This window comes from Bombus pyrosoma, linkage group LG3 (genome assembly GCF_014825855.1).
Source record: "Bombus pyrosoma isolate SC7728 linkage group LG3, ASM1482585v1, whole genome shotgun sequence".
Lineage (NCBI taxonomy): Eukaryota > Metazoa > Arthropoda > Insecta > Hymenoptera > Apidae > Bombus > Bombus pyrosoma.
The window spans coordinates 15,830,102-15,854,688 of record NC_057772.1 but is presented as its reverse complement, the minus strand read 5'-3'; the positions used below and the strand labels follow the sequence as shown (position 1 = coordinate 15,854,688).

At 38.7% G+C, this 24,587-nt stretch overlaps 4 protein-coding genes and 1 long non-coding RNA gene across 16 annotated transcripts in view; 3 read left to right on the top strand and 2 right to left on the bottom strand.

The window, feature by feature from the left end:
* LOC122565966 (protein tramtrack, beta isoform) overlaps positions 1 to 8,762 on the top strand; it is a 46,610-nt gene extending 37,848 nt beyond the window's left edge. Inside the window, exons 5-8 of one of the 5 annotated variants that reach the window (XR_006316356.1) lie at positions 730 to 998; positions 2,153 to 2,428; positions 3,169 to 6,796; positions 6,903 to 8,762. Coding sequence is in view for 3 of the 5 variants with exons in the window: in XM_043722581.1 (XP_043578516.1) it covers positions 730 to 998; positions 2,153 to 2,428; positions 3,169 to 3,321 (698 nt within the window). In the remaining 2 variants the exon portion in view is untranslated. Of the gene's footprint in view, positions 1 to 729; positions 999 to 2,152; positions 2,429 to 3,168 lie in introns of all 5 variants that reach the window. The other 4 variants (XR_006316357.1, XM_043722581.1, XM_043722582.1 and 1 more) reach the window with 4 other exon arrangements.
* Positions 8,763 to 9,043: 281 nt separating this feature from the next.
* On the top strand, positions 9,044 to 13,494 carry LOC122565968 (frizzled-7-B). 4 transcript variants are annotated; one of them, XM_043722589.1, is made up of 5 exons: positions 9,044 to 10,087; positions 10,387 to 10,544; positions 10,647 to 10,766; positions 10,849 to 11,377; positions 13,194 to 13,281. In XM_043722589.1, exons 1-5 carry the CDS (start codon positions 9,288 to 9,290, stop codon positions 13,207 to 13,209), a joined length of 1,623 nt encoding a protein of 540 aa, XP_043578524.1. In that variant the 5' UTR covers positions 9,044 to 9,287; the 3' UTR covers positions 13,210 to 13,281. The 4 variants fall into 4 exon arrangements, with proteins under 4 accessions (XP_043578524.1, XP_043578521.1, XP_043578522.1 ...); XM_043722586.1 differs by having other exon boundaries at positions 9,048 to 10,087; positions 10,387 to 10,766; XM_043722588.1 differs by having other exon boundaries at positions 9,054 to 10,087; positions 10,387 to 10,766; positions 10,849 to 11,249; positions 13,194 to 13,494.
* LOC122565970 lies at positions 12,735 to 15,506 on the bottom strand. Of its 4 annotated transcripts, none has more exons than XM_043722595.1 (5): positions 15,490 to 15,506; positions 14,814 to 14,973; positions 13,773 to 14,279; positions 13,293 to 13,548; positions 12,735 to 13,076 (listed from the first exon to the last, which is right to left on the bottom strand). In XM_043722595.1, exons 2-5 carry the CDS (start codon positions 14,875 to 14,877, stop codon positions 12,845 to 12,847), a joined length of 1,059 nt encoding a protein of 352 aa, XP_043578530.1. In that variant the 5' UTR covers positions 14,878 to 14,973; positions 15,490 to 15,506; the 3' UTR covers positions 12,735 to 12,844. The 4 variants fall into 4 exon arrangements, with proteins under 4 accessions (XP_043578530.1, XP_043578531.1, XP_043578528.1 ...); XM_043722596.1 differs by lacking the exon at positions 15,490 to 15,506 and adding an exon at positions 15,003 to 15,479 and having other exon boundaries at positions 14,814 to 14,932; XM_043722593.1 differs by lacking the exon at positions 15,490 to 15,506 and adding an exon at positions 15,003 to 15,478 and having other exon boundaries at positions 14,814 to 14,911.
* Positions 15,507 to 17,271: 1,765 nt separating this feature from the next.
* On the bottom strand, positions 17,272 to 21,810 carry LOC122565969 (synaptic vesicle glycoprotein 2A-like). 2 transcript variants are annotated; one of them, XM_043722590.1, is made up of 12 exons: positions 20,687 to 21,810; positions 20,528 to 20,584; positions 20,273 to 20,434; positions 20,034 to 20,196; positions 19,794 to 19,915; positions 19,464 to 19,702; positions 18,927 to 19,087; positions 18,684 to 18,858; positions 18,462 to 18,579; positions 18,058 to 18,217; positions 17,763 to 17,890; positions 17,272 to 17,684 (listed from the first exon to the last, which is right to left on the bottom strand). In XM_043722590.1, exons 1-12 carry the CDS (start codon positions 20,730 to 20,732, stop codon positions 17,608 to 17,610), a joined length of 1,608 nt encoding a protein of 535 aa, XP_043578525.1. In that variant the 5' UTR covers positions 20,733 to 21,810; the 3' UTR covers positions 17,272 to 17,607. The 2 variants fall into 2 exon arrangements, with proteins under 2 accessions (XP_043578525.1, XP_043578526.1); XM_043722591.1 differs by lacking the exons at positions 17,272 to 17,684; positions 17,763 to 17,890 and having other exon boundaries at positions 18,075 to 18,316.
* A 231-nt stretch (positions 21,811 to 22,041) lies between these two features.
* LOC122565971 lies at positions 22,042 to 24,574 on the top strand. Its single transcript, XR_006316358.1, has 2 exons — positions 22,042 to 22,593; positions 24,240 to 24,574. It is a non-coding gene; the product is annotated as an uncharacterized LOC122565971 (long non-coding RNA).
* The last annotated feature ends 13 nt before the right edge of the window (positions 24,575 to 24,587 follow it).

Here is a 24,587-nt window from a genome sequence, read left to right as displayed (position 1 = left end):
ATTGTAGTTTCTTTGTAACTCTTTGTGATATACAACTGCAATACCCGACCGTTTATTTCTTGTATCGATTAGCACAACCTTCATTAAAGCAAGCCAGAGGAACATACATCTCTCCGTTTAGTCGTTCTTCTCTTTTGGAACTATTCGTCCTTTGTTTTCGCGAAATCCGCCATGCGGAAATATTCATTGAATTTAAAATCGACCAAACGGATACGTTTCTTAAATTAATTCTTAAATTATCTTTAAATCCATTCTTAATCAAGCTTTTAATTGGGTAAGACTTTTCAGATTCAGATTTCATATTCAGAGGATTCTTGAATCTTTATCGAAAGAAACATAAGAGCTAAATTACTTTATCGAACATTTCAGGAAATCAATAGCTTTTCCTCCTTTTCCAAGTCCTGCTTTAGGATACTAACGTGGTTTGTAATACTCCTAAGAATCTAAATCACTAAATTTCCTAAAAGTTCGGATTAAACGCTGCTCGAACTGATAATAAATTCCAAGACTTCCACGCCTATTCTAAAGCTACAGACTGCTGTAATATTCCAAAAACTATTCCCAAATTTCAATGTAAAACATTGCTTACACTCGATAATAAAACACTGAAACCTCATTAAATTGTCCTCGTTCCTCGCCTCACAAATTCAAGGAACACAACCGATGACTAATCTTCCAGCTGAATGATACTAACGCTCCTGTACCTGTTCTCTTTCCATGTCTGCCCAGATCAGCTGCCGACTCTACCGAGCGACATCACGTTCGAGATCTGTACGTCGTCGTCCTCGTCGTCGCCGCCGCCTCCTTCAGCACCTTCGACGACGGCGACGAGGAGCGGCGAGGATTCGTTCAGCGAAGGAAATACAGGCAGCACGTACATCAAGTCCGAGCGAGTGGTTAGCGGAATGCACTTCCTCACCGACCGGGAGGAGGATCGGGGAGATCTGTTGCTACCTAAGTCAGAATCCGGGGAGGCCGAGCCGGAAGTCAGGAAACAGGTTGGTTGGTCTGCTGCTTTTGATACTGCTTCGGCAGGCAGTGCACCAGCTGTGCCACCTGGCTTCGTTCAGAGGACGATTATGAGAAGGAGGCGCGGCTTATCACCATGTCCTCGCGGAGACGGCACCAACAGAAATGGGCAGAGCACCAGGAGGCCACTTGGAAAGCTCTTGTCGCCGCGCATTTTATAAGGTGTTTTCCATTCGGCTGGTTCAACCATTCTTTAGACTAAGGGCATTTTTGGGAAGTTCGTTAGAGAGTTAGAAGTATGTACTTACAAATAGATATGTATCGTTACATATTTGTTTGATTGCACTAGAGCATCGATTAAAATCTTATTATAAGAGAGAACATATAGGGACTGTTCATTGGTGTAGAAGAAAAGGCATAATAATCATTTTAATTAGTGATCATGATACTTTGTATCTAGCTTTTGGAATTGTTAGGTAAATGTAAAAAGAATTTTACGTTTCTGCTTTACGACTGAGTTATTCTATTTTAGTTATTTCTAATTATCTGTTATCCCAACTAGTTGGCAATGTACATGCATTTTCGCAGACAACCGAATGGAAAGCATTATTCTGTAACGTTAAACCGTAAAGAGCAACTCTCCATCCGGGGATGTCTTATCTGGTTTGTCCTCGTATCCTTTTCATTAGCGCGCCGTTTACTTTTCGCAAGGAATTCGTTGAACCGCACTTTCTCTATATATAATTGCGTGCGGAGAAGTGGATTTTATTTCTAATCTCGTTTATCTCGGGTGACACCTTTTCTGTCGGTGTATCGTCCGTCCAGCAACACCGCGCCACAGAAACAGAGAACTCGATGACTGCATAAAGAAACCGCAGAACAAAAATACGAGAATATCTCGAATATTTGTTTTTGCCTGAAATCGAACAAATTCATGGTATTATGGTAACTCGCAGTTAAGTTCCAATCCGATAGCGATAGATTTTTGTCTCGAATCATCACCAACACCAGGTCGAAGGGTTTCGAATTCTATACGGAAGGGAATAAACCTAGAGAAGGGAGGAAAAGAAAGATAGGGTGGATACGATCGAGCGCGACGTGATACGATGGGGCGAGCGAGGATGATTAAAGAGGAAAGGGTGAGAGAGGGAGAGAAAAAACCAAATAAACGTTGTTTTACAAGCTGCTGGAATACCTCATTCAAAACGACGGTTCCGTAGTCTGCAAGTGGTGCGGCGAGGTGCTACCGTCTCGAACCCGTTGGTACAGGCACAAGTACAAACTCCACGTCTCCACCCAGGTCACCCAACCGGCCCCGCTGTTCAAGTGCCACAGCTGTAACGCTTACTTCAAGTCCCGTAAGGGTTACATTGGTCACCTCAGCTCCCGTCACTCTGACAACGAGAACGACGAGAACAGAGAAGAGCCAGCCAACAAGAAAGCGCGGAAGACCTCGGAAGTAAGTCTTGAACACCCTGTGCATCGACGTAATCGCTTCGCCATCTAGCCATACTCCTCGTACCCTGCTTGCCGTATCTAATTATTAGAAAACGCGTTTTATGTAAAGAAATGATTTAATAACGATTTAATATTGGTACGGAACATCATACCAGCTTTCAATATGGTACACTCGCAAAACATGAATCTACTCAATCACGCAATGATCCAAAGTAATGCACGTTAACAAAGTTGCATCCTTAATATGACTTTTCTTCATCGCAATGGACTTGCATTCCAAAAAAAAAAAAAAAAACTGCAGTTTGCCTGTATATTTATTAAGGCTGCTTCAAATATCAGTTTTCGTCAATTTCAGTGAAATTTAGTGGGATACTATTTATATTTCTTCCATCCAAATAATTTTACAATGGCCAAATTATGTCGAGAATGATGGTCTAGGCGATTTGGAGAATAGGAGGATGAGAAAGTATTTTAAATACTGTCACGCCACAAAATTTGCTTGAAATTGGCGAGAGCCACATCTGAGAAAGCCCTGTATGTATAGTAAGTAGAGTTAGATATCTGTCAGTAGCCGATCAAAAGCACCAAGCATGGGAAAACGATGGAAGAAAAGCTTTCGATATGACACTCCGGTTTGTGCGTGTTTGCCTGTCTGCTTGTTTCGCTCGCGAGTTCTTCGTTTGATCAATCGGATTACGGTCGAAAGAGTAAGGGCGAAAATTGTGAAACGTGCCCCAACAGGTCGGAAAAGGACCAGATTGGGAGCAACAGAGGGAAAAGGAAGAGAAGCTGGTGGCAGACATAATCGATCGGGTGAAGAAGGAGTGCGAAGCTCAGGGTGAAACGGTAACAAGACGAGGCTACTCCAGGCGATCCACCGTGATGAACAGCTAAGGAATGGATAAAGAGACGGATAAAGGGAAATATTGTGCCATATCATCGTCGTACGATGTTTTCTTCGTGATACGGCTCGAAGAGCATCGATCGCAGATCGTTCCCTACCCACGTTCGATCTCTCCGCATGTTTTAGCCGGTCATGAGCCAACTCTGTACTTTAATTAAGCGATTAAGACACTCATGTTTAGGGACGCTACTAAGATCAAATTAGGATTAGTTTGTACAGGTGTTTACGTCGGCGTTCTATGCTCAATCGTTATGTAAAAAGAATACCGTAAATCGATTTTCACTGCGACGATAGGATGTGATCTGTCGATTTGTACGAAAGATCACTGATAGAAGTAATCTCCTCATCTGTGAAATTTATACATAGCTAAGATATATTCCTCCCTCAGAGTAAAAATATTTTTCATACTTTAAAACGAGTATTTTCGATAAAATAATTTTACTTTGAGTAAAATAAAATCAGGCGTTTTTAAATCCATAGTTTAATTTTATTAGACGCAGAAAATATTGTGTATTTTTAGTTTCATACTTTATATGCTTTTATTAACGAGGTGTATCTGCGCACTTAAGAATTGATTTCTTAAATTCGATAATTCTTTAAATTCTTAAATTCGGTAAATTCTTCTTTCTTCGGTAATTCGGTAAACTTTATCGTCGTATGCAATTCAGTGCAACATAATACACAAAATGCGTACAAATTTCTGTCGCTTTTCGTTCAGAAACGCCAAAACGAGGATGTTACTTGTCAGTCATCGTCCGTATTTATCGATATTCTGGCTTGACGACATTCAAGTCAGGTTGTTGTCTCACGAAATCGTCGTACGATCGATCTATGTTCTGTTGCATGCATACATGCAGCGTAACAGCGGATACACGTTTCAACGGTGATGGAGAGACGGGCGTTGGCAGGAATGACAGGATCGATGATGATGATTTTCGATCGCCGAAACGAGGACTACAAAGCTATCTAGTCATAATACACGCGCGGCCGCGTATATTTTTTTCATATCCTAGACGACCGCGCGTTGATACACAATAACAAAACGTACTTGCCGGTTCGTACGCGCGATTCGAAACTATTGAAACACGGGGCCTGGAAGTCGCGTCCATGGCTGCTGAGTCCGATAAGCGGAATGAACGGAGCGTATACGCTGTTCTCCTCGTTAAAATTCTCGATCGTTGCTCCATATCGTTCCTTTGATCTCGATGGGTTCCGCGGATCTTAATCGCAGCGATACGCGAACAAAAACGCGAAAGTATATCCGATATGTAGCAAAGAAAAACGGTATTTTGCGTCGCTCATTGTTGCGACAGTGTTTATCGCTTTGTTCGATCCTGTCTTAGTAATGCCGGTTGTTGAAATTTTTTGTTTTTGTTCAAATTCTTGAATAGTTTTATACTTATCGTTAGGATGTGTCTCAGAACAGTTTAATTTTCTGAGGCGAGACAAACAATTGGAAAACGAATAAGGAGAGCCTGAAATTAAATGGGACAGAAATTGAATAATCCTTTACCTTTTATACTAACAGTTTTAAACGATAAAGATATTTATTCTTTGAAGAAAAGATCGACATTACTAATATAAGGTCAGCGCGATCGTAATTAATTAACGCGAGATGAATTGCGATTTGAGCCTGAGAAGCTCTGTCGACGGGAATCCAGTGCCAAATATATATCTTCCCAGGCGTACGATATATCTCGTTGCGTATAGAAAAAATATGCGAAATGTTCACTACGATACGCGATGAGAGCGATCGTTTGCTCAAAAGTGCAACTGTACTACTAAATTCCTTCGGTTTCATTCGTTACTCATTTTGTTACATTCGACGTGTGCAGGTATCGCGTGTTATATCGTGATCCGCGTAACCAAGTGAGTACCTTTTTCCGTGAAACGGACACACAATGGCTGCGTGCGTGAACGTCACGCGTGAAATTCATAGAAATTATATCGGTATACGGGTATTGATACGTATAGATTACCGTGAATGACGTTCACGAAGCTACCATCCGGGAATAAAATTGAATGTACATTTCCAAGACAAACTGATCTTCAAAACTATGCTTTATAGCGTGCTCAATACGAAATTTTATTGCGTATAATTTCTCATTATTTCGGCGTAAGTTTCTGGTGCTTAAATCACTCGAGGTAACTATAAATCATTTTTCCTTGGGAAGTACTAAATCCTTTTACAAGAGCCACAAGTAGCTCTTAAATTATTTTTCAGATTTAATTGCCATAAATTTCAAATCTAAGAGACTTTTGAATATAGATAAATATTAATCATGAAAGATTTTTATTAATTTTGAGAGATTTGAGAATTTTGAATTAATCTGTTGAAGGCACGATTCAAAGAGTGGCCTAGTTACTGCTGCCACCATAAAACTTTATTGCTGAAACGATAGTGGAAAACATCGTATATAGCAATAAAAATTTCTTTATAGCGACAGTATCAAGATACGAAGGTCACTGTTAGTTCTTTGGATAAAATGATGTGTTACTTAATATGGTAAAGGCTCTTTAGATGAATGCAAACACTAACAAGTTCATTATAGCTACACTAAAAGGATTTAAAACGGCCTTCAATGACCATATTCAAACGTCTTTATATTCGTCTAGAGATTTTTCAACATATATTTCGTACACACATGCAAAATACATTGTTTAATACAAACAAAGAAAGATGTGTATCGTTATAGGAAATAATTTGTTAATCAAACTTTTCTTTAGCTTCTAAAATTATACAAGTATTAGGTGACAATAGTTGCCAGGCCACCTTGAGTCACACAAAGAATCTTTATCTTTATCTTAATTTACAACAATTATCTACTTAAAATTTGATCCAAAGTATATAACAAGTAAGGATTACATAAGAATTTTATTTCTTATCCATCTTAAATATATTGCCTAAACTATAAAACTATGCCAACAAGAGCATAAATCTTAAGCCTAACATTGGCTTAAAGTTTGATTATAAAATCTAGTTATAAATTAACACTTGATATTCATATTTGGAGAACTATAAAATTATTGATTGTAAATAGAAATATTTTACGGATACATTATTCCTGCATGTAATTCGTTTTTCATCGTGTACAAAATTACGCGATGCGATATACACGCACCTGACACACTCGGACAGGTTAGTTGGGCACGGGCTAGTGTCGCTAGAAGAACGGTAGATAGAATGATAGATAGATGAAAATATATCTACACGTACGCGAAGTACGAATAAATATAATATAATGCGCACTGGCGATAATTTACGCAAGAGCATTATATATATTAATCTTGCTGAATATTCCAAGAAAGTCTGTCCATTTTTTCGAATGTCTCGAAAGTATTTTAATCTCTATTTACTTGTTGCGTGTCATACGGCGCAACGGCAGAAGAATGAATTGCATTTCACTCGAAGTTTTAAACACACGATTACACTTTAGAGTAGACCGTGCGTGGACACATAAACACGTACGTAAACTGACTAGTAGTTAAGTTCGGTGCTAATCAAGAAACGTGTATTAATTATACACGCAATTTTATTACAAAGACGATTGCATCAATTATGTTTTTTCAGAGCGAGCGAACAGGCTTAACTCTTTGGAGGAGAAATGTAAATTTATCTAGCCACGCCAAAAATCCAAGATCAATGGCATATATGCTTAACGTGTGTAACATAACCTCCAAAGGGCTAATCACGAAAGAGGCAACTCTCTTCTGCATTGCGCGCGGATTTTGCACGTAATTATGTACAGGCGCGTATTTGCCAGCGAATCTCTGACCGTATACCACAATTCTAATCCTATATGTGCATAACGAGACTTGCGTGCACACTACGACGTGATTGTGTACGAGCAGAGGATAATCGACTTCTGTCGAGGTAAAAGCACGAGGCACGAGCCACTTTTCGTCTTCTTTTCAGGTTCAGTATAGTACATTCGTATACTTCTAAGTAGGTATATTACTGGATGTGTTTTAAAGAAAACGTTTATTTGAATATAATTACGTATCCCTAACTGATCTACCAGACGCTTATAATTTGTTACGAGTGTTTAATTAATCATAACCTTTAACGAGTTAATGGATCAGCTAGGTAATATACAAGGCGTAAAAGTTAATATATATTTGCGGGTACTCGAGAAGAAAGACTTAAAGCATTACAACAGTAATAACAGTGATTTCACGTTTCTGGGACGTCTTAAGATAAAAAGCGCGCAGGTCGTGCCATAATTTAATGAACGTTTGTCTCATAATCTTAGTGCGTCCCATTGCGAGTGAGAAATACGAATAAATCATTCAGAGTTCAGAGGAAAGTGAGACTCGTAGATGTCTCACGGTACACTTTGCGAAGCACCTCGTATTTTGTGCCAATCATAACGTTTTAAGCCGCCCAAAGATCTTTAGATCTTCCCGCTTGTACAGTTGTTCTATACATATATGTATTCCAAAAGAAAAGAAGAATAATAGGTCCAACGAACGTATACGATCCATTTGAGAATTAACTTCGGTAATGAAATTTGAAAGGGTATAGCATTTAATATAGATATGTGTATATGATATTACGCAAACCAGTTTTACGCACTTCACTAAATAATTTTACTTTCCTTGTCTACCCTCGCCATAAAAATTTCAAACCTATTATTATCAACAGTCTTCCTCGTTATTATGTTGTTTTATACGCGATAAATCGTGGCATTAATACAGATATGTATATGTATATGTATATTATAATCAATAGGTATTTGTGTATAAATGATTTGTAGTTGGTTCCCTCGAGCAGAGTGTAAGTGGTAACCAAAGTGACCTTTTTCTTCTTAATAGGGATGCGTGTTAGAAAAAGGAACGTTGATTTCGATCGGAAGGATCAGTAGGTGCGACAGGCAAAAACAGGCGGAGTTCATTCGATCGTTCCGTCAGATCGTGTTTTCTTTAATAACAGGCTTCTCCTTCGTTTTATGCCGCGGAATGGTCATTAATACCGTTGAAATTGCAAGAAGACGAAAAAGTGGCTTCCTCGACATATTGCAATCTTCCGTATTGAATCTTAAGTGTTACTAATCGTAAGATCGTAAGGCTGACCTCCTATGTCTAATGTGACGATTCAAGTTGAGAATATTCCGAGGAGATAAATTATTTATTTGTTTACGATAACGAGGCCGTTTGTGAATCGTATTTCGGGTAATTCGTATAGACTCGAAAAACTACCATTACAGTATGCAGTGATGATGACCGCCCGAAGGTGCGACCCCGTCTGAAAGTGCACGAATTCCACGAGTACGTATGTACTATATAATTAAAACAGAAAATATAACAATGACAACCATAGTACTTACGACAACGCTAATCATCTGCGATGAATAAACATTACAACTAACGAAATCGAACGTATTGTGCATTGTATGTCGGGAAAGAAATAAAATCAAAATGAATCGATTGACATCGAGTCTTCTCATTCATGTAATCTCTACCTTTAATAAAAACATTGTAATATTAACTAAAGTATAATTATTTACTGATTATTTTTACTTTTTTTTGTTTAGATTTAGATTAGATTTATATTTATTTACATGTAGATATATTACGCATAATTTATGGTTTAAAAACTATTATTTTACCTTTGAAGGTATAGAAAGAGATTTTTTCGAATGTTCTGCTAATTTGAAGAATACGTAGTGTTTGGACGTATTTTCCACAGATGGCGGTAGTATCGTTCATAAATTTCAGATAAGTTTCCTTGCTATCAGAACGTATTCGCCGTGTTCTGTTTACAATACTGCGGTCGCGTCCATCATCATCACTAGGTACTAGGTACGCTCGTTTCCCTGCTCCTACCGTTCAGTATTATTATGTCTCGCACGATTCGTTGGTGATGTCCAAAGGCGTGGTGCATTCGCGTATTTTCGAAAGCTACTTCGCGTGACGATTGATCTCGGAAGTGGCGGTCGACCAACGATACGCAACAATGATTCCGTGTTACGCGACGATCTATGTTCTTTCAGTGGCCGTATTCAGTGTCAATGCTTTTCATGCGAAAGATCCGTTGGCGCATCACGGAAGATGTGAACCGATCACGATCAACCTATGCATGAATATTCCGTACAATGAAACGATTATGCCAAATCTAATGAACCATCAAAAGCAAGAAGATGCTGGCCAAGAAGTTCATCAATTCGCACCCTTGGTCAAGATGAAGTGCAGCCCTGATCTTCGTTTCTTCTTGTGCACGGTGTACGCGCCTGTATGCACTATCATTGACAGAGCAATACCTCCGTGCAGATCGCTATGCGAGAGTGCTCGAGCAGGGTGTGAGCGATTGATGAACAGTTTCGGCTTCGCGTGGCCGGACAATCTCGATTGTTCCAAGTTACCCGAAAACGGCGGTCCTGAATTATGCGTGGGTCACAACGAGACCACACCGCCTGAACCCTCGCCACCGGTTTATACGCCACCGCTTATGCCTGTACCTGAATTTCAACCGTCCTGGACCGGAGGACCAAAACCGTACGGTAGCGGATTTATGCTCGGTGCCAGGGATTTTGGTTTTGTTTGTCCAATGCAGTTCAAGGTCCCGCATGAACTTGGTTACTCGTTGAAGGTCGGCGACAAAGTTGAGCTTAATTGCGGCGCTCCTTGTGATGGAATGTTTTTCACCGAGAGGGAACGACGATTTTCAAGGATCTGGGTTGGCACTTGGGCCTCCGTTTGTGCAGCTTCTTGTTTTTTCACTTTCTTGACGTTTCTCATTGACACAGATAGGTTCAGGTAATTGTATTCATATTTATTTATAATAGATTATTTAGTTAGAGTCATTAGTTAAAAGCACAGTCTTTTAATTCATAACTTGCAATTATGAATATAAATTATTGCCTATACATGGTTGTTTGTATTATATGGTACATTATATCTTGATGAGACATATATTATAGTAAATTTTATTACAATACAAAAAGTTTAAAATTCTCGTACTAACATGACATACGCATGTATAACTTTCCTTGAATATATTAGTTAAAATATGTAATAATGTTATATTATATTATGCACATTACATTTCTGTGTAGGTATCCCGAGAGGCCAATCATTTTTTTGTCAGTATGTTACCTTATGGTAGCATTGGCGTATGTGATTGGTTGGGCAGCTGGCAATTCCATTGCCTGCAGAGAGCCTTTTCCACCTCCTCTAGATATGAGAATTCAAATGGCATCAACAATATCCCAAGGTACCAAGCATGAATTGTGTACAGTACTTTTCATGGTGCTTTACTTTTTTGGGATGGCATCCAGTATCTGGTGGGTCATCTTAACATTGACATGGTTCCTAGCTGCTGGGTTAAAATGGGGCCACGAAGCAATAGAAGCTAATTCACAGTATTTTCATTTAGCAGCTTGGGCTGCTCCAGCAATAAAAACAGTTACTATACTTGCATTGGGAAAGGTAGAAGGTAAATAATCTAAAACATAAGAAGAAATTATTTTTAATATAATTCATGTACCTATTATGAATGCATTACTTTATTCTTATAGGAGATATATTGTCTGGTGTTTGTTATGTGGGCCTCTGGAATGTTGAGGCTCTACGTGGGTTTGTTTTGGCACCATTATGCGTTTATCTAATCCTTGGCACTGCCTTCTTATTGGCAGGATTTGTTTCTCTTTTCCGCATACGTACTGTTATGAAGCACGATGGTACAAAGACTGACAAACTAGAAAAATTAATGATACGTATTGGCATATTTTCTGTGTTATACATAGTTCCTGCATTGATTGTCATTGCTTGCTTATTTTATGAGCAAGCATATTTTGATCAGTGGATGTTGACTTGGAACATGGAGATGTGTTCAAGGCCTGGACCACAATCCTTATATTCGATGCCGTGCCCAGTTGGAGAGCGTACCCGCGATGTCGGGAGGCGGCCAGAATTTGAGGTTTTCATGATAAAATATTTAATGGCTATGATTGTTGGTATAACAAGTAGCTTTTGGGTGTGGTCAAGTAAAACACTGACTAGTTGGCGACAATTTTTCAATCACATACAAGGACGTCGTGCTGAGGCGTACGTTTAAAGACTTGACTAGTTTTATGCAACAAAAATGGAAAAATTTTGCCTTTCTAATTGAATATCACGCTCAAATAATACATAATCAAATTAAAGTGGATAAATATACATTTTGTTGCATCTGGAATTATTCAATTTATATAATGTAATGTTACTAAATTTGATTTAGTAGGAAGAGATCCGAATGATGCATTCGATGAAATATGCATTTTTATATTATTTTTGTATCTTATCAGTGCATTATAAAGAGTAACAAAAATTATACAAATGTACTGTGCCAAAATATTTTTTTATCGAGATGACTGTATGCTTCTTTAAGATATTTGTGAATCTTTTTATTGTATTTTTATGAGAGTTGCATATGGTCTGTATAAAATGTTAGAACTAATCATTGCTTAGTTTACAAGTATTATTAGATGATTTTTGCATCATATTTTAAGTAATAAATTCTTCCTGTTTGCATTAATAGAACTCATAACTCATTAAAACACAATAGCTCATCATTTAAATCGTTTATAAATTCTCTAAAGAAAATGTGTTCAATGTTTATAAGTGTACTGTTCCAATATGCATAAAAAACAGTGGGTACTATTTGGTGTCATTGTAGCTTCAAACCTCCCTTTTTAGGTTTGATCAATAAATTAAGAACAATTACGCTTACTAAGCTCGCGAACAACTTTTATACTTTAAAGAAACAGTTTGAGAAACATTTTACAATATTTAATTAAGATCTACAAAAATATTCAAAACTTTTCTACTCTTAACATTGAGCAATTTTATTAACGATCTTCTTAAATTTCTTTTTTATTATTGCATTTAAAAAAAGTTTGCCATTGTTGAAAACAATTGAGGCAAGCATAACTTTGAAATATATAAAATTACATAAATTGTAAGATGTGTACTACTCTAGGTTAACTGCATTGTATATATACTTATATACGTTAATTTTACTATGTACTATAATATATTTTTCAAAAGTTATGTACATAAACATGTTTGCCAAGTGATTGGCATTTTCGTATGTTTCCTATGCGTAATCAAATCTCGAAGGGTTCGATAACTGCAAGCCGAATAGAAAAAACGCAGTAAGGATTTGCGTATCGAACGCAATCATTGTTCCAATATAACTGATCAATTCGTCCATTGAAACTGCCGAGCTTTTGTGTATGTCATGTATTTACGGCGATTAATAAAAGAAAAACTTATTAGTAAAAATACTGTAACTACAACTGCCGTACTTATAGTAGATGCGCAAAGTATCATATATGAAATATACGTGACGTTGTGTAAAGTAATTACAACTATTATATTCTTTATATAATAAACCTGAATATATATACATAAAAACAAATGGTTTATATGTGTATGTAAGTTTATATTTCGTTTATAAATATTTAATTACAAAATATACATATGTGCAAATCATACAGTATTAAGCAAATAATTATAATCGATCACTGAATATTATTGCTGCGTATTTTTTGCTATATTTTTTGGAGGTTTAAGAAGTCCTATTCTTCTTAAATGCTTTACAAGAAATGGCGTTACACCTGCCGTTATTGAAAGCCGAAGAGGTGCCATGAGTTTATGAAAACCATACGCAACCAAGAAAGTTGACGTATTACCAATGACACCATTTATTTGGTCATCTTCTACGTTGAATATAAAGTGAATGATAGGTTTTAAATCTATACCTCTGAAATCAATATTTCTATAATCAATGCATGAAATTATTTTAAATACGAGTAATATATAAATTCTATTTTTCCAATATTTATTTCTCGAATAACCGTAATGTTTATGTTTTTTCTAGAAGAGCAACCAAATAACATTCTGTAGAATTAAATCTTTTAAAAGTGTCAACGCAGAAGAAGCTTATATGTAAAAAGGAGTAGATTATGCAAAAACGAACCTAACTACGGCTACATAACAAGCACCGAGAGATACCAGAGAAAGTGCTACATGAAATATGACAACAGTAATCCCATAATCCTTTGCTACTATTTTAAATCTTTCTTTCTTGGATAAATATGGTGTAGGTGTAACCACCTGATGTTTTCTATCATTCGATATATTATTTGGCAGTTGAGATGCTTTCGTTGAATATCCCATATTGTAGATGTATTTTGGCTTAAAAAGTGAATTTTCTGTGACACGGCTTGTTAAACCTGAGTAACAGATAACAATTTCTACACTATTTTCCTCGCCAATAAGAACTTTATAATAATTATTGATAAAAGCTTATTACTAAAATACATTTTGTAAAAAATATTTCCTCTTTATGTAATTCCTACACCACATGCAAAAGTTTTGATTTAGACCACCAATATTCTAATAAAAAGTATCATGGAAAATCATTGAGAAAATTTGGCTTCATGATATTCTTACTAACTGCTTTTATTCAGTTTTAGTTGAGGTAAACGAATGCTTCGATAATGAGATTTCTGCATATCCTCGGCGATGTATTTTCCGTCTCTAGCCCATTGACCGCCTGGCATGTTCAAATGCGTTGATTTTCCATTGGAGCAAAATGGTTTCGGAACGTTGCTTTGCATCGATCCATTCAAACTAACTGCTCCAAAACAATCGTACGAATCTACATGCGTATCACTGGAGTTTTCCAAACCATTTGAACGCTCTGTTGGTTTTGATAATTGTTGCGAAAAAAATGATCTACAATCACTTTTGCCATATAATAGTACCGGTGCAGCGATGTCTCGTGCCCTTTCAGGTGTAAATCGTCCGGTCTCATTAGCAAATATTTCGGAGACGTTTGTAGGAAGCGATAGAGTAGGAGGATCGGGATACTGACGGACACTTGTAAAGTGAAGATTTTTCATGCGATTTTGATGAACGGCTGCATACCGGATACACTGTATTTTGCCTAACGATGTATTTGCTGAAAAAATTGTCATCAAAAGAAATCAGATAAGAAATGACAGTGTAATGAAAAAAAAGAAATAAAAAAATTGTAAAAAATCTGACAAGTAGTTAAAACACTGTTCTTTATCATTTTTATCGTTATATATATTAAACTGTCTTCACGCATCAAACTTCAGTTCGTTGTTAATTATTATGCGACTGATACAATGGAACATTGTGAAGTCATTGTGAAGATGTTTATCACTATTATTGTTCGTGATGAAATGTATGCTTGCATTATAATATAATTACAGCAATAACGTAATATATATACATATAATTTAATACAGATAACAATATTTTTCTATTAACATAATCGAGATTACTTGTTTATTTAATTAATTTAAATGTATAAGAAATAAAAATAATATAGAGACATCGGTTTCAATCTGCCATTTCATAATAATACGAAATGTTATGAGAGCATTATTTAATTTAATTGATTTCAATTTTTAGAGATAGTATTAACAGACATAAACTCGTACATAAAATTAAATTATAAACTTCATACCTGTATGCGAAACCTGTGATAAACTTGTCGATAAATAGGAGTTACTGATACGGGATAATGCCATCTTAAAACCTTTAGAGCACTTGTAAGCAGTGGTTCTGTTGATATATCACACAACACTATTTTATATACACATAGAAAGTAATGTATAAACATATGCCTGTTGAAATGTATAAAAGATAATCTTACAATGCAATATCGATGGAACTGCTTAACCTAAGGATAATTCGGCGTTTATATTTCTTTAGCTCTGCAGTGTAACACACATTTATAGATTTCTCGAATATTCATTGGTCTCTTAAGAAAATTCAATAATGCAAAAACGTCATACAAACCGGTTAATACTTTCTCTCTCTCTCTCTCTCTATATATATATATATATACAATAACACTGAGAGACACGTTATAAAGTTTTGATGTATATATGAACTAATAACCATTTTTGCTAGTTATTACTCCTACTTTACTCCTGCGTACATAGTACACCTCACGCCCTCTGTCATTCGTATGTGTGTTTAGAACCAGAGTTGGTATTGACATTGATAGGTATTGATTATCAGGTGTTATCAGTAATGTTAATAAAAGTTGACAATGATTGAAAGTAAATAAAAAAAGTATCGTCGTGGTTAAGTTTTATTGATAACCGAAAATAATTTTCGGTATCAATACTAATTACCAGTAATCAGAAGAACTTTGATCATTTGTCATCATTGGTTGTTCGTAATTAAAATCATGTAAACTAAGCTATTACTTCTTACACTACAACTTTTAACATTTTTATAACAATTATGATATTCGGTTTTTACTATGAGTAACGTACAAAATAGGCTATCACCATCGTCACTATTGACCAACGACAGGAGAATAATATACAAAATATATATAGAACAGATTTACCACCTTATGTAACTTTGTATCGAATGTTCTGAAATACCGATCGTACAATATATTTGAGATTTCATTGTGCCATCTACGATTTAGAGCGGTGAATATTGGAATTATCATTGTTGTAATATTATTCTATGCTGAAACGATAAAGTTGGGAATGACATTAGAATGACAAGAGGACTTTAGAGCTTCTAAAATTATGACACAAAAATACGTTGAATGATATATAGCGATCAATGAAAAGTTCGCAAATGGTCCTTGGTAAGAAAGATTGCAAAATAAATAGATGGAGTTCATATAAATAGACTTCTTAGACATACTAAATATAATTTCTAAACTCACTAGCTCCAAGTTATGATGTTCAAGATCCCTATTTCAATGTATTGGTATGAAATCCAATCGGATGTACTATAAAGTCTTGTCTGGACGCGGTATTTATCTCGCCTGCATCACAGTCAAATATCTTGATTTGCTACATTTGGAGAAGTAATATTCTTGATATAATAGTGAAGTAATATTCTTGGAGAAGTAATATTTTGATTAGTATCAATATCGAAGTTCATATACATATTTATGTGTATTGTTAAAATGTGTTTAAACAAAGATGCTAATGACAGGTTTTAATGTTTCGATCGTTTATGCTTGTACATTAATTATCGTCGTTCCCTCGACCAGTCTTAAAGAATGTTACACGTTTGAAAAATGTATAATGTTTGCATTTGTCTTGCATATATCATAGAAACTTGATTTTGTATACATATTCTAATATGGGTGTGTGCATTCTGGACGCGTAGGATCTTGATTTCAAACGAATAAAATGACTCCTAATGTGCATATGATGTAAAAAGACTAAATAACGTAGCGATGTTTTACGAAACTAACTTCTATGGAATTTTACTTCTAGTACAAGAAGACGTTCCACTCGTATTATTATTTCCATAGTTCTTGTTGGACTACGTCCTTGTAAAATTTGTTGCGAGGACTGAAACGCTTTAGCTTTTACATTTAACACTGGCGCAAAGTTAGGAGCGCCGTTGAACGTAACTTTCGATACCGATAAAACGACTTGCTTTGCGCAACAATACATCGTACTTTAATAATGTGCTTCATTTATCGCTATAATCGCATTATAGACATTCCATTAGTCTGACGTTAATTAGATTTCACCTTGATGCTGTTTTCGTGACATTTATCAAGCTGCAAAATAGAAAAGTTACGATCGTTCGTTTACGCGGGAACTCTACGAACGACGTTTTACCATGCGGCATCGCTGAGATAATATGCCTTTGCAGTTGCTAATAGGAAAACAAAGAGAGAAATATGGTCGTAGCGGGATCGCACGGTAAAATGTCGCTCGTGTGCATTCAGCCTTACTTTGCACATTGAAGCTTCGCGACATGAATCATCGATGGATTTTTCATCTTTTGCGGAAATCAATCTCCTAAAGGCTAATTTACTTACGTTTTAGCACGTGTTATTACATTTGGTCGGTATGACGTACGAGAAAGTTTTTTTACGTTAACGTCAACGGTTGGATGTTCAAGGAATTTTGAAATGAGAAATGAAATCATGAAATTAAAAACTATGCCTTTTAATCCAATTAGAAAAATACTATATTTACAGTAATTCGATACTCGGATAGAAGTAACATAAAAATCGTTCGATTTGCACGTGAAACGTGGACAGAAAAATGCGATCTGCCCTGGCGCCGAATGGAATTCCGAAACGGATTGCAAAGATATCACAGTTGCACACAGAGCAAAAGCATTCTCTTCAGCGTGGCTCTTTCCCACATTACGCCAAACTTGACAAGCTATGGAAATCTGCGTTATTTCCTTTCGTTTCGTTTACATTTCGTATGTAGTTCGTTTCGCTTCGTTTCGAGTTTCATCCGGTCGCTAACGGGTTACGCGTTGGACATAGAATGATTTTTCTCCAACATCTTAACAGGCCTTGGATGGAAGAAAGACAAGCAAAAGCAGACTAAACAAAGAAGGTGAGCGAGTTAGAAAATAGTGACATATGCATGTAGCGTTGCTTTCGATTCCCTTACTCACTTACCGAGTAATAAACAGCCTATTCCCATGAACCCGACCAAACACTCCACGTCCAATAACGCGGAGAAAATAAAATTTCCCAAAACAGCTGCTATGTTGCCAACGGTGATCAGCACGTTCAAACTGGTGGACCTGGATTAAAAAACGGTTGGTTACTCGCGATCGAACGTCGCGAACCGTGGTATGTATTTACGCGTGCGGGCGAACATAAGTTTCGCGACGATAGACGAAAAGAGAAACGAATCACGTTATAAGGAAGGTATACACGTTCGTCTGGTTATTTGCGACACAAGCATTACCTTAATGGAATAGGAATAACGTCGATGTTCATGGCGGTGACGATATTACCCGTTATCCTTGTCGTTACGATTATAGCGGCTGCCAGTGTCAGCATATAGGGAGTTGATTGCGCCCAGTTTATTCCAAAACTGCTTATCACCGATATAAAGAAAGCGGCAACTACAACAGGAACGATTGATCATCCGACGAGCGCAGGATCCTCTTGTATCGCGGAAATTCGCGACGCCTGAGTAGGACTATAGTTACGGTGGATGCGTTCTGACGAATACGTTAAAACAATCGGACGTATATAAATTGTTGCGAATATATGATGTTCGTTGTCAGATGTTTCATTCGTTATTATCATACATTTGTAACCATAGCCTAACGAGTAATCAATCGTTAGCGAAAGAACGGTTCTTACGCATTATTGTTTTCTTCCTAAATTTTGAAGTGTATACCATGCCAGCGAGGAACGAAAACACGACTGCCGAGACTGCGATAATGGAGGAATTTTGGTATACCACCGCTTTGATTTTCCACTGAAAAGTAAATGCGAAAGAAAGAGAATTAAGAAGAATTTCTGATTATTCCAACGTTGGGAAACGATCGCGGGTTAACAAGCGTTGGCCACGCACTTCCTCACCGTTATGCAAATGTTGTTGAAATCTGGATAGTCTAAGTAATCTCTGGCTGGAACAGACATTCGACGATCCAACATTTCGCGTATGGTCGGCGCTCGGTCCTCGGTCCACCTCTCGTAGTCGAAATTATTCAGAATGGTGAAGAGATGCGGCACCCAAAGTCTCATCGTGTTAAATCTGCGCTTAATAGACGATCGAATCAGGCTTTCGCGACGCAACATTCATTTTGAAACTGAAGAACTTACCCCAGCATGCTACCGAATTGGAGAAAATTTAGAAACATAAAGGCTCGCAGATACGGAGAAGAGAATAAAAGTTTTGTGTTGTAATAGGCGAGTCGTATTTTTTCGGAATTCGTTTTAAACACGGAGCCCTGCGACGATGGCCATACGAGTAGCGTTTTAATCTGAAAGGGAAAACAGGAAGCAACGATGCAAGCAATGGTTAGGATTCTAGAGTAAATTATCACCAAGGTATCCACACTGTACCTTTACATTGCGTCTTATAACCATAAAGTCCTTTAAAATCTTACAATCTTTATGATTAAGCGATTAGAAACAGATTAAGCCATATTTGAAACTTCGAAAAGGATAGACGATATTCATCGAAGAAAGGGGAAACGGTCTGCTTGTGAGACGCAGCATAATACTTAGCGAAATAGCGCGAAATAAGTAACGTAAAAATGTCGTAGTACGAGAGATGAGAGATGTCTCGCGTACGTATCCGAATTCTTGCGACGCGATTAGGTAAAATGGGAAAGATTCGAAAGATTTGAGTCTCACCGGAAATGTGTCGGCAGGCTTCCTTCTGTTAATGGAGTACATTCTTTTAAGCAGCATCAGAGCTTCGTCGAGTTTACCGTTCTCTACGAGGTACTTGGGACTTTGAGGCAGCATGCTAGCTGTTACGAGACCGAGAACTGGTACAATCGAGCAGACCAACAAGTAAATCCGCCAAGCGGTGTATCGTTGATTGAACACGTTGATGGTCAACGACAGAGGAGTGATCAGAAAAGCGAGGACTGAAAAGAAACGGTCGTTTGATCGATGACAGGACCGAGATGGGACGAAAGAAGTAGGAAACCCGGAACAGGTAGTACACGCATGGCTTACCTGCTGGGATAATGATCGCCACGTTCATAGCGAGGTTTCCCCATCTGGTGAAACTGGCCTTGTAGCTTGGGGAGTGAAATTCAGAAAGATACGTGGCAACCATCGAGAACGGTCCTCCCGCGCTGAAATTCGTACTCTTCGAGTGAATGTACCGAAGCGATGTGTCACACGTGTGTCACGGCACACGTGTCGGGTATCGGATATCACAGGATTGTAGAACTGACCAGGGATGATACTCACAGAACACCGTTGAAGAACTTGATGACCAGAAACCCGTAGTAAGAATCGATAGCGCTAGCGAGTAAGTTTAGAATGCAATCCACTAGGAGGCCGAAGATGAACAAATTTCTCATTCCGACATGCGGTGTTAAGTGGTCCCAGAGGAAACTGGTCAACGCCATACCTGTGTGCGTTCGAGATCACATGAATCACGGTATAATAGTATCACGGCAATTGGCTCTCGACGAGATCGAGATTACCTAGGAACGGAAACCCGCAAAGTACACCTTTGTCAAAGAAAGTGAGCCTGAGATCGCACTCGGCGGAAGCTATGATGAAGGCGGTCGTGGTGGTATCGAAGATGCCGGTCCATGCGACCGGCAGAGCCGCGAGAAACAGCATCACGTTGAATATACCATAGCCTGTGAACGAGAGGGAAGGAAAGGTACACATACGGGAGAAAAAGGCATTTTGAGCCGCGAATTTGTCGCGACCATCGGCACGAGTCCTCTAACCTGTTGCCGATATAGCTTTGTCGATGTCCCCTGTTTCATCCGCGTCATCGGTTCTCACTGAAAATCACGAGAAGCTTGTCGGAAGAGCGAACACGCAGAGCAACGCGTTGCGCAACACGAAAAACGATTGTATAAGCCGAATCCCGTCAAAATCCTTACCGGTTATCGTCGATATTTTTCCATTGCTTCCACTATTCGTCACCATTTTTTCAATCTTACTGCGCGTCCAAAGTAAAAAAGGCGGAAGGTCGTGGCCACTCGGGAACCGAGAACCGAGAATCGCGCAAACGGAATCTCGCCGAATTGGACGAATCGAAAATCACCAATCCAACTTTTATGCTCGATCGTCGAGTTTATGGATTTATTGTCGAATCGAACAACTTCCAGCCAGGTGTGTAAACGTTTGCGCGAATATCACGAAAGACAACGAACTCTGTGCGACGACTCTCCTCCGATAGAATCCACAGCACTCTGAACTAGTAAGCGCTTCGTTTACTGGCGAGCATCCCGTTCGCAACGGTGTAACTTGCCAATTAAAACGGGTCAAACGATTCAATTGTTATGGTCCGCTCTCTCGGTCGACGAGTCCTCGTTTAGCGTCGCTGTAAATCGTCCTCCGATATCGTCGATAGACCATAACGATATCCACGATGATAATGATGACCGTGCTGCAGCAGTAGCGACGGCTGTTTGACGGTAGAGGCGGCGGCAGCGGTAATGCTTACTAGATTAACTGGCGAATTCGCGTCGCGGATTTTTGCACAAAAACTAAGTTTAGCCGTGATCGTACTACGCTGGACGTAAGTAAGAGTAAACGTCGTCGGTAGGGAATGGGAGAGCGCCACACTCGGGACGAGCGTTCCACCCGATCTGAATCGATCGAAGACGATCTTCGACCCTTCGATCTGATGATATTCCGTGATAAGATAACCGCACGTGCCAGTAATAACTTATTCTCCAAATACACGACGGCGTGCTTCCAACGTTATCAAGTAAGAAGATACCATTTCTCGAAAAAAATCCGACACGAAGGAAACGCGTGTCGTCGGAATCGGTGAAAACAGAATCAGTTCGCTCGATCGAATCTTGATTCTTCCGACTAATCGATCGATCGTTGAGTCGCGAGCAAAAGAACGCCGAACAAGTTCTCTCGTCCTGCTCTCCCATAATCAACTCGATCCTCGAGATTATTCCGATTACCATTGCAAATGCACGCCTCGATCGCCAACGTTTCGAATATACGTTCTACGTGTACCTTGCGATCTATCGTCAAGTTATGATTTGCTCACTAGATGTGAAAGTCTCACGAAAGAACTGGCAACGACGGATCGAGAGGGTTGCTCGTTTGTCTGTTTAAACACCGTGATTCTTATATTCGGACAGTTTGTTCGCTAGCTCAATAACGACGCGTACATCGTTGATGCGATATGGTCGCGTCTGCGTTGCGCAAAGTTTTGCCAGAGACCTCGAATTTATATGCCGTCGCATCACGCGAGAATTCTTCGTACGTAATCGTGATTGCCGAAATTATTCCCGATGTGAGATATTCACAATTGCGCTATAGCATAAGCGCGCTATATGTTGCGCGTTGCGAGCTATATCTCGTGTGCGTACGTATCGTAACCGACAAAGCTGTTCTCCCACTTTACGAGACAGTCTTCACGGTCGCGTGACAAGCTTGTGATCAAAGCGCGTCATAATTGCTGTTGAAACCTCGCAGCGCGTGATCGATCCGCGTTAACGCGTATAGAACGTATCGAAAAATGGTTCCCGCGAAGCTACAAAGCCAGCAAGTTGACCGAATTGGTCGATCGATCTTTTCGGACGAGAAGCCAAGGATTTCCATCGTGTTCTTCGAACGAGTTAAAACGTGGCCGTACACTCGAATCAACTAACTATACATATATATATTCGAGGCGCTTGCTTCTCAATATACGCAAATACGAAATCTTCGAGGTTCCCTGGTGTCGCGTCCAAAGCTAATGGCACAAAGATAATCCCTTTGGGTAACCCTCTTGGTTCTCGTCTGCTCGTCCCGTTAGTTTCAAAGGTCTTCAAAGCACTAGGTAATTCGCTCCCTCGTTTCCTCCTTGACGAACTCTATGATTCCCGAGATTACGCGCGTTTCTTTCTCCTTTCGATATATCGCGGTTTCCTTGTCTCTTCATTTTCGCGAAATTAACATCCACGAGAGGAGAAAGAAAATCGTGGTTGTGCGCGGCCGTAGCTACGTGCAAGCAGAGTAACGTTATTTATTCGGTCCACGTACACTCTTAAAGATAAGGACGTCTAAGCAATAATACCAACAATGGTAACCGACTCCTCGCGGAACGATCGTGTTTCCCTCCCGTTTCCTTCTCATTTTGCGAAAATTTATATCGCTTGGGATCAGTTCTCGCTCTCATCTTATTATACTCGTACGTCAGTGTACACGCATTTGGTCGAAAGTTTTCTTTTTTAACATGGAAAGCGTTCGAGTTGGGAATTTTTTGAAACGACCGTTTCGTTAGATTGGCGATTCTCTTTGATACAACGAAGAGAAATGTTAACGTTCGAGAGTTTACGATTCGATTTTTACTAGTCCGTCAAAGCAAAACACCATGGAGCAACGCTCGAAATTCGCGTTTCCAATGTCTGTCTTTCGATTCGTGTTTGCAACACGGATCGCTAGGCAAAGTTCCACGACTACTTTCGGTCTTTCCTTATTTTTTCGTCTGGTTTGTCGGTAAAAGCTTTCTCGCTCTTGATGCAATTCAAAATTGGACCATGCCACAGGAGGGTGGGAAGTTGAAGTATCGTTCAAGAATATTTCAGAGACGAGATTGCGATAAAAAGGGCGGGAAGAGCGGAGCTTTCTCGTCGCTTTGTTTCCCGCCGGCAGCGTTAATTAAATTACGCCGAGAAAAAGGAAGAGAAGAAAAAAGAAAGAGTAGAAGAGAGCAAAGTTTAAAACTGGCGTTTTCCTAACCTCGTCCAAACTCGAACATTGCCTCTTCGTTTCGAGATCTCGAGGCAGTTTTTTTCAGCCACTAACGAAAATTCCGCATCGATGGCTGTTATCCAGCGAACATATCGGTCACGTGGTATGTAAACTCGACGTCACGGATAAACCATAAATGCATCCACATTTGCCGTTGCTTCCGCGAAGATCGTTGTTCAAGAATCGTTGGACTCGTACGTGTCTTTCAAACCGCGCTGCTCTTGAACGCGCTACCTGCCGTTTGCATATTTTACGAACCAACCAGGTGGTTTCTGTATATTTCCCTTCCTTCCTATTTTCGACGACTTTCGCGTTATTTCCTTTCTTATTATTTTTTATCGGCGATACAGTCGACTTTGGCCAATTAGTCGGAAGTGTACGGAAAGCTTAAAACCATGTTTCTGAAATATCTTTGATATTCGAATAAAAAAGCGAATAAAAGATAGCAGATTGATCGTATTCTAAATATATTTATTCTAATGCCGAATCTTATAATTACACGAACCTACAATTAAGGGAACTTTGTCGAAAATCAACACGGAATTTGGTACCAGGCGTATTCGATTGGAAAGAAATTTGAAAAAGAACGCCAAAATATTTCGTAGAGGTATTATTGTTACGTCCGGTGACTCTTTACGGTCGAGGCGGTCACTAGCTACGCACATAGAATTAAGCGGATCGCGATAATCCTAAGAAACTGTCATAAAATGAAGCTTTTCGATTTACTTTAAGGCCGTTAATTGGCATAAAACGCCTTCGAGTCAAGAGGACCCTTATGGTTATTGCTCCATCAGGTGAAAAAGTGGGGAAACGTGGGTTTTCCCATTTTTCCCGGGATTCCACCCGCAAGCGACCAGTGGTGGTGCGACCACCACCCAGCAAGAGTTTTCCTTTGCGACAACATCGTCACCGAACTTCACTGGTTCAACGACTTTAGATCAGTCAACATCTCGGCACTGGTCTATATCTACTTTAGATCAGGTATTTCTCTAACTTACACATCCGCACCGAGCGTAAGCATCTTGTCTACAAGTTGTTGGAAATACATAATATCTTTGAACTGTTAATCAAGTGTTATAA

What these genes read in the sequence shown, in the direction of transcription:
- LOC122565968 (XM_043722586.1), top strand. Translation starts at nt 9,288, where the DNA reads ATGATTCCGTGTTACGCGACGATCTATGTTCTTTCAGTGGCCGTATTC. An exon ending in ATTGACACAGATAGGTTCAG is followed by an intron (nt 10,088 to 10,386) that starts GTAATTGTATTC and finishes ATTTCTGTGTAG; the next exon opens with GTATCCCGAGAGGCCAATCA. An exon ending in TGCATTGGGAAAGGTAGAAG is followed by an intron (nt 10,767 to 10,848) that starts GTAAATAATCTA and finishes TTATTCTTATAG; the next exon opens with GAGATATATTGTCTGGTGTT.
- LOC122565970 (XM_043722595.1), bottom strand. Translation starts at nt 14,877, where the DNA reads ATGGCATTATCCCGTATCAGTAACTCCTATTTATCGACAAGTTTATCA. An exon ending in ATCACAGGTTTCGCATACAG is followed by an intron (nt 14,280 to 14,813) that starts GTATGAAGTTTA and finishes CAATTTTTTCAG; the next exon opens with CAAATACATCGTTAGGCAAA. An exon ending in TGTTATGTAGCCGTAGTTAG is followed by an intron (nt 13,077 to 13,292) that starts GTTCGTTTTTGC and finishes TATTGATTTCAG; the next exon opens with AGGTATAGATTTAAAACCTA.
- LOC122565969 (XM_043722590.1), bottom strand. Translation starts at nt 20,732, where the DNA reads ATGGTGACGAATAGTGGAAGCAATGGAAAAATATCGACGATAACCG. An exon ending in GGCGATCATTATCCCAGCAG is followed by an intron (nt 19,703 to 19,793) that starts GTAAGCCATGCG and finishes GTTTCTTTTCAG; the next exon opens with TCCTCGCTTTTCTGATCACT. An exon ending in TAGGAAGAAAACAATAATGC is followed by an intron (nt 18,218 to 18,461) that starts GTAAGAACCGTT and finishes TTCCTGTTGTAG; the next exon opens with TTGCCGCTTTCTTTATATCG.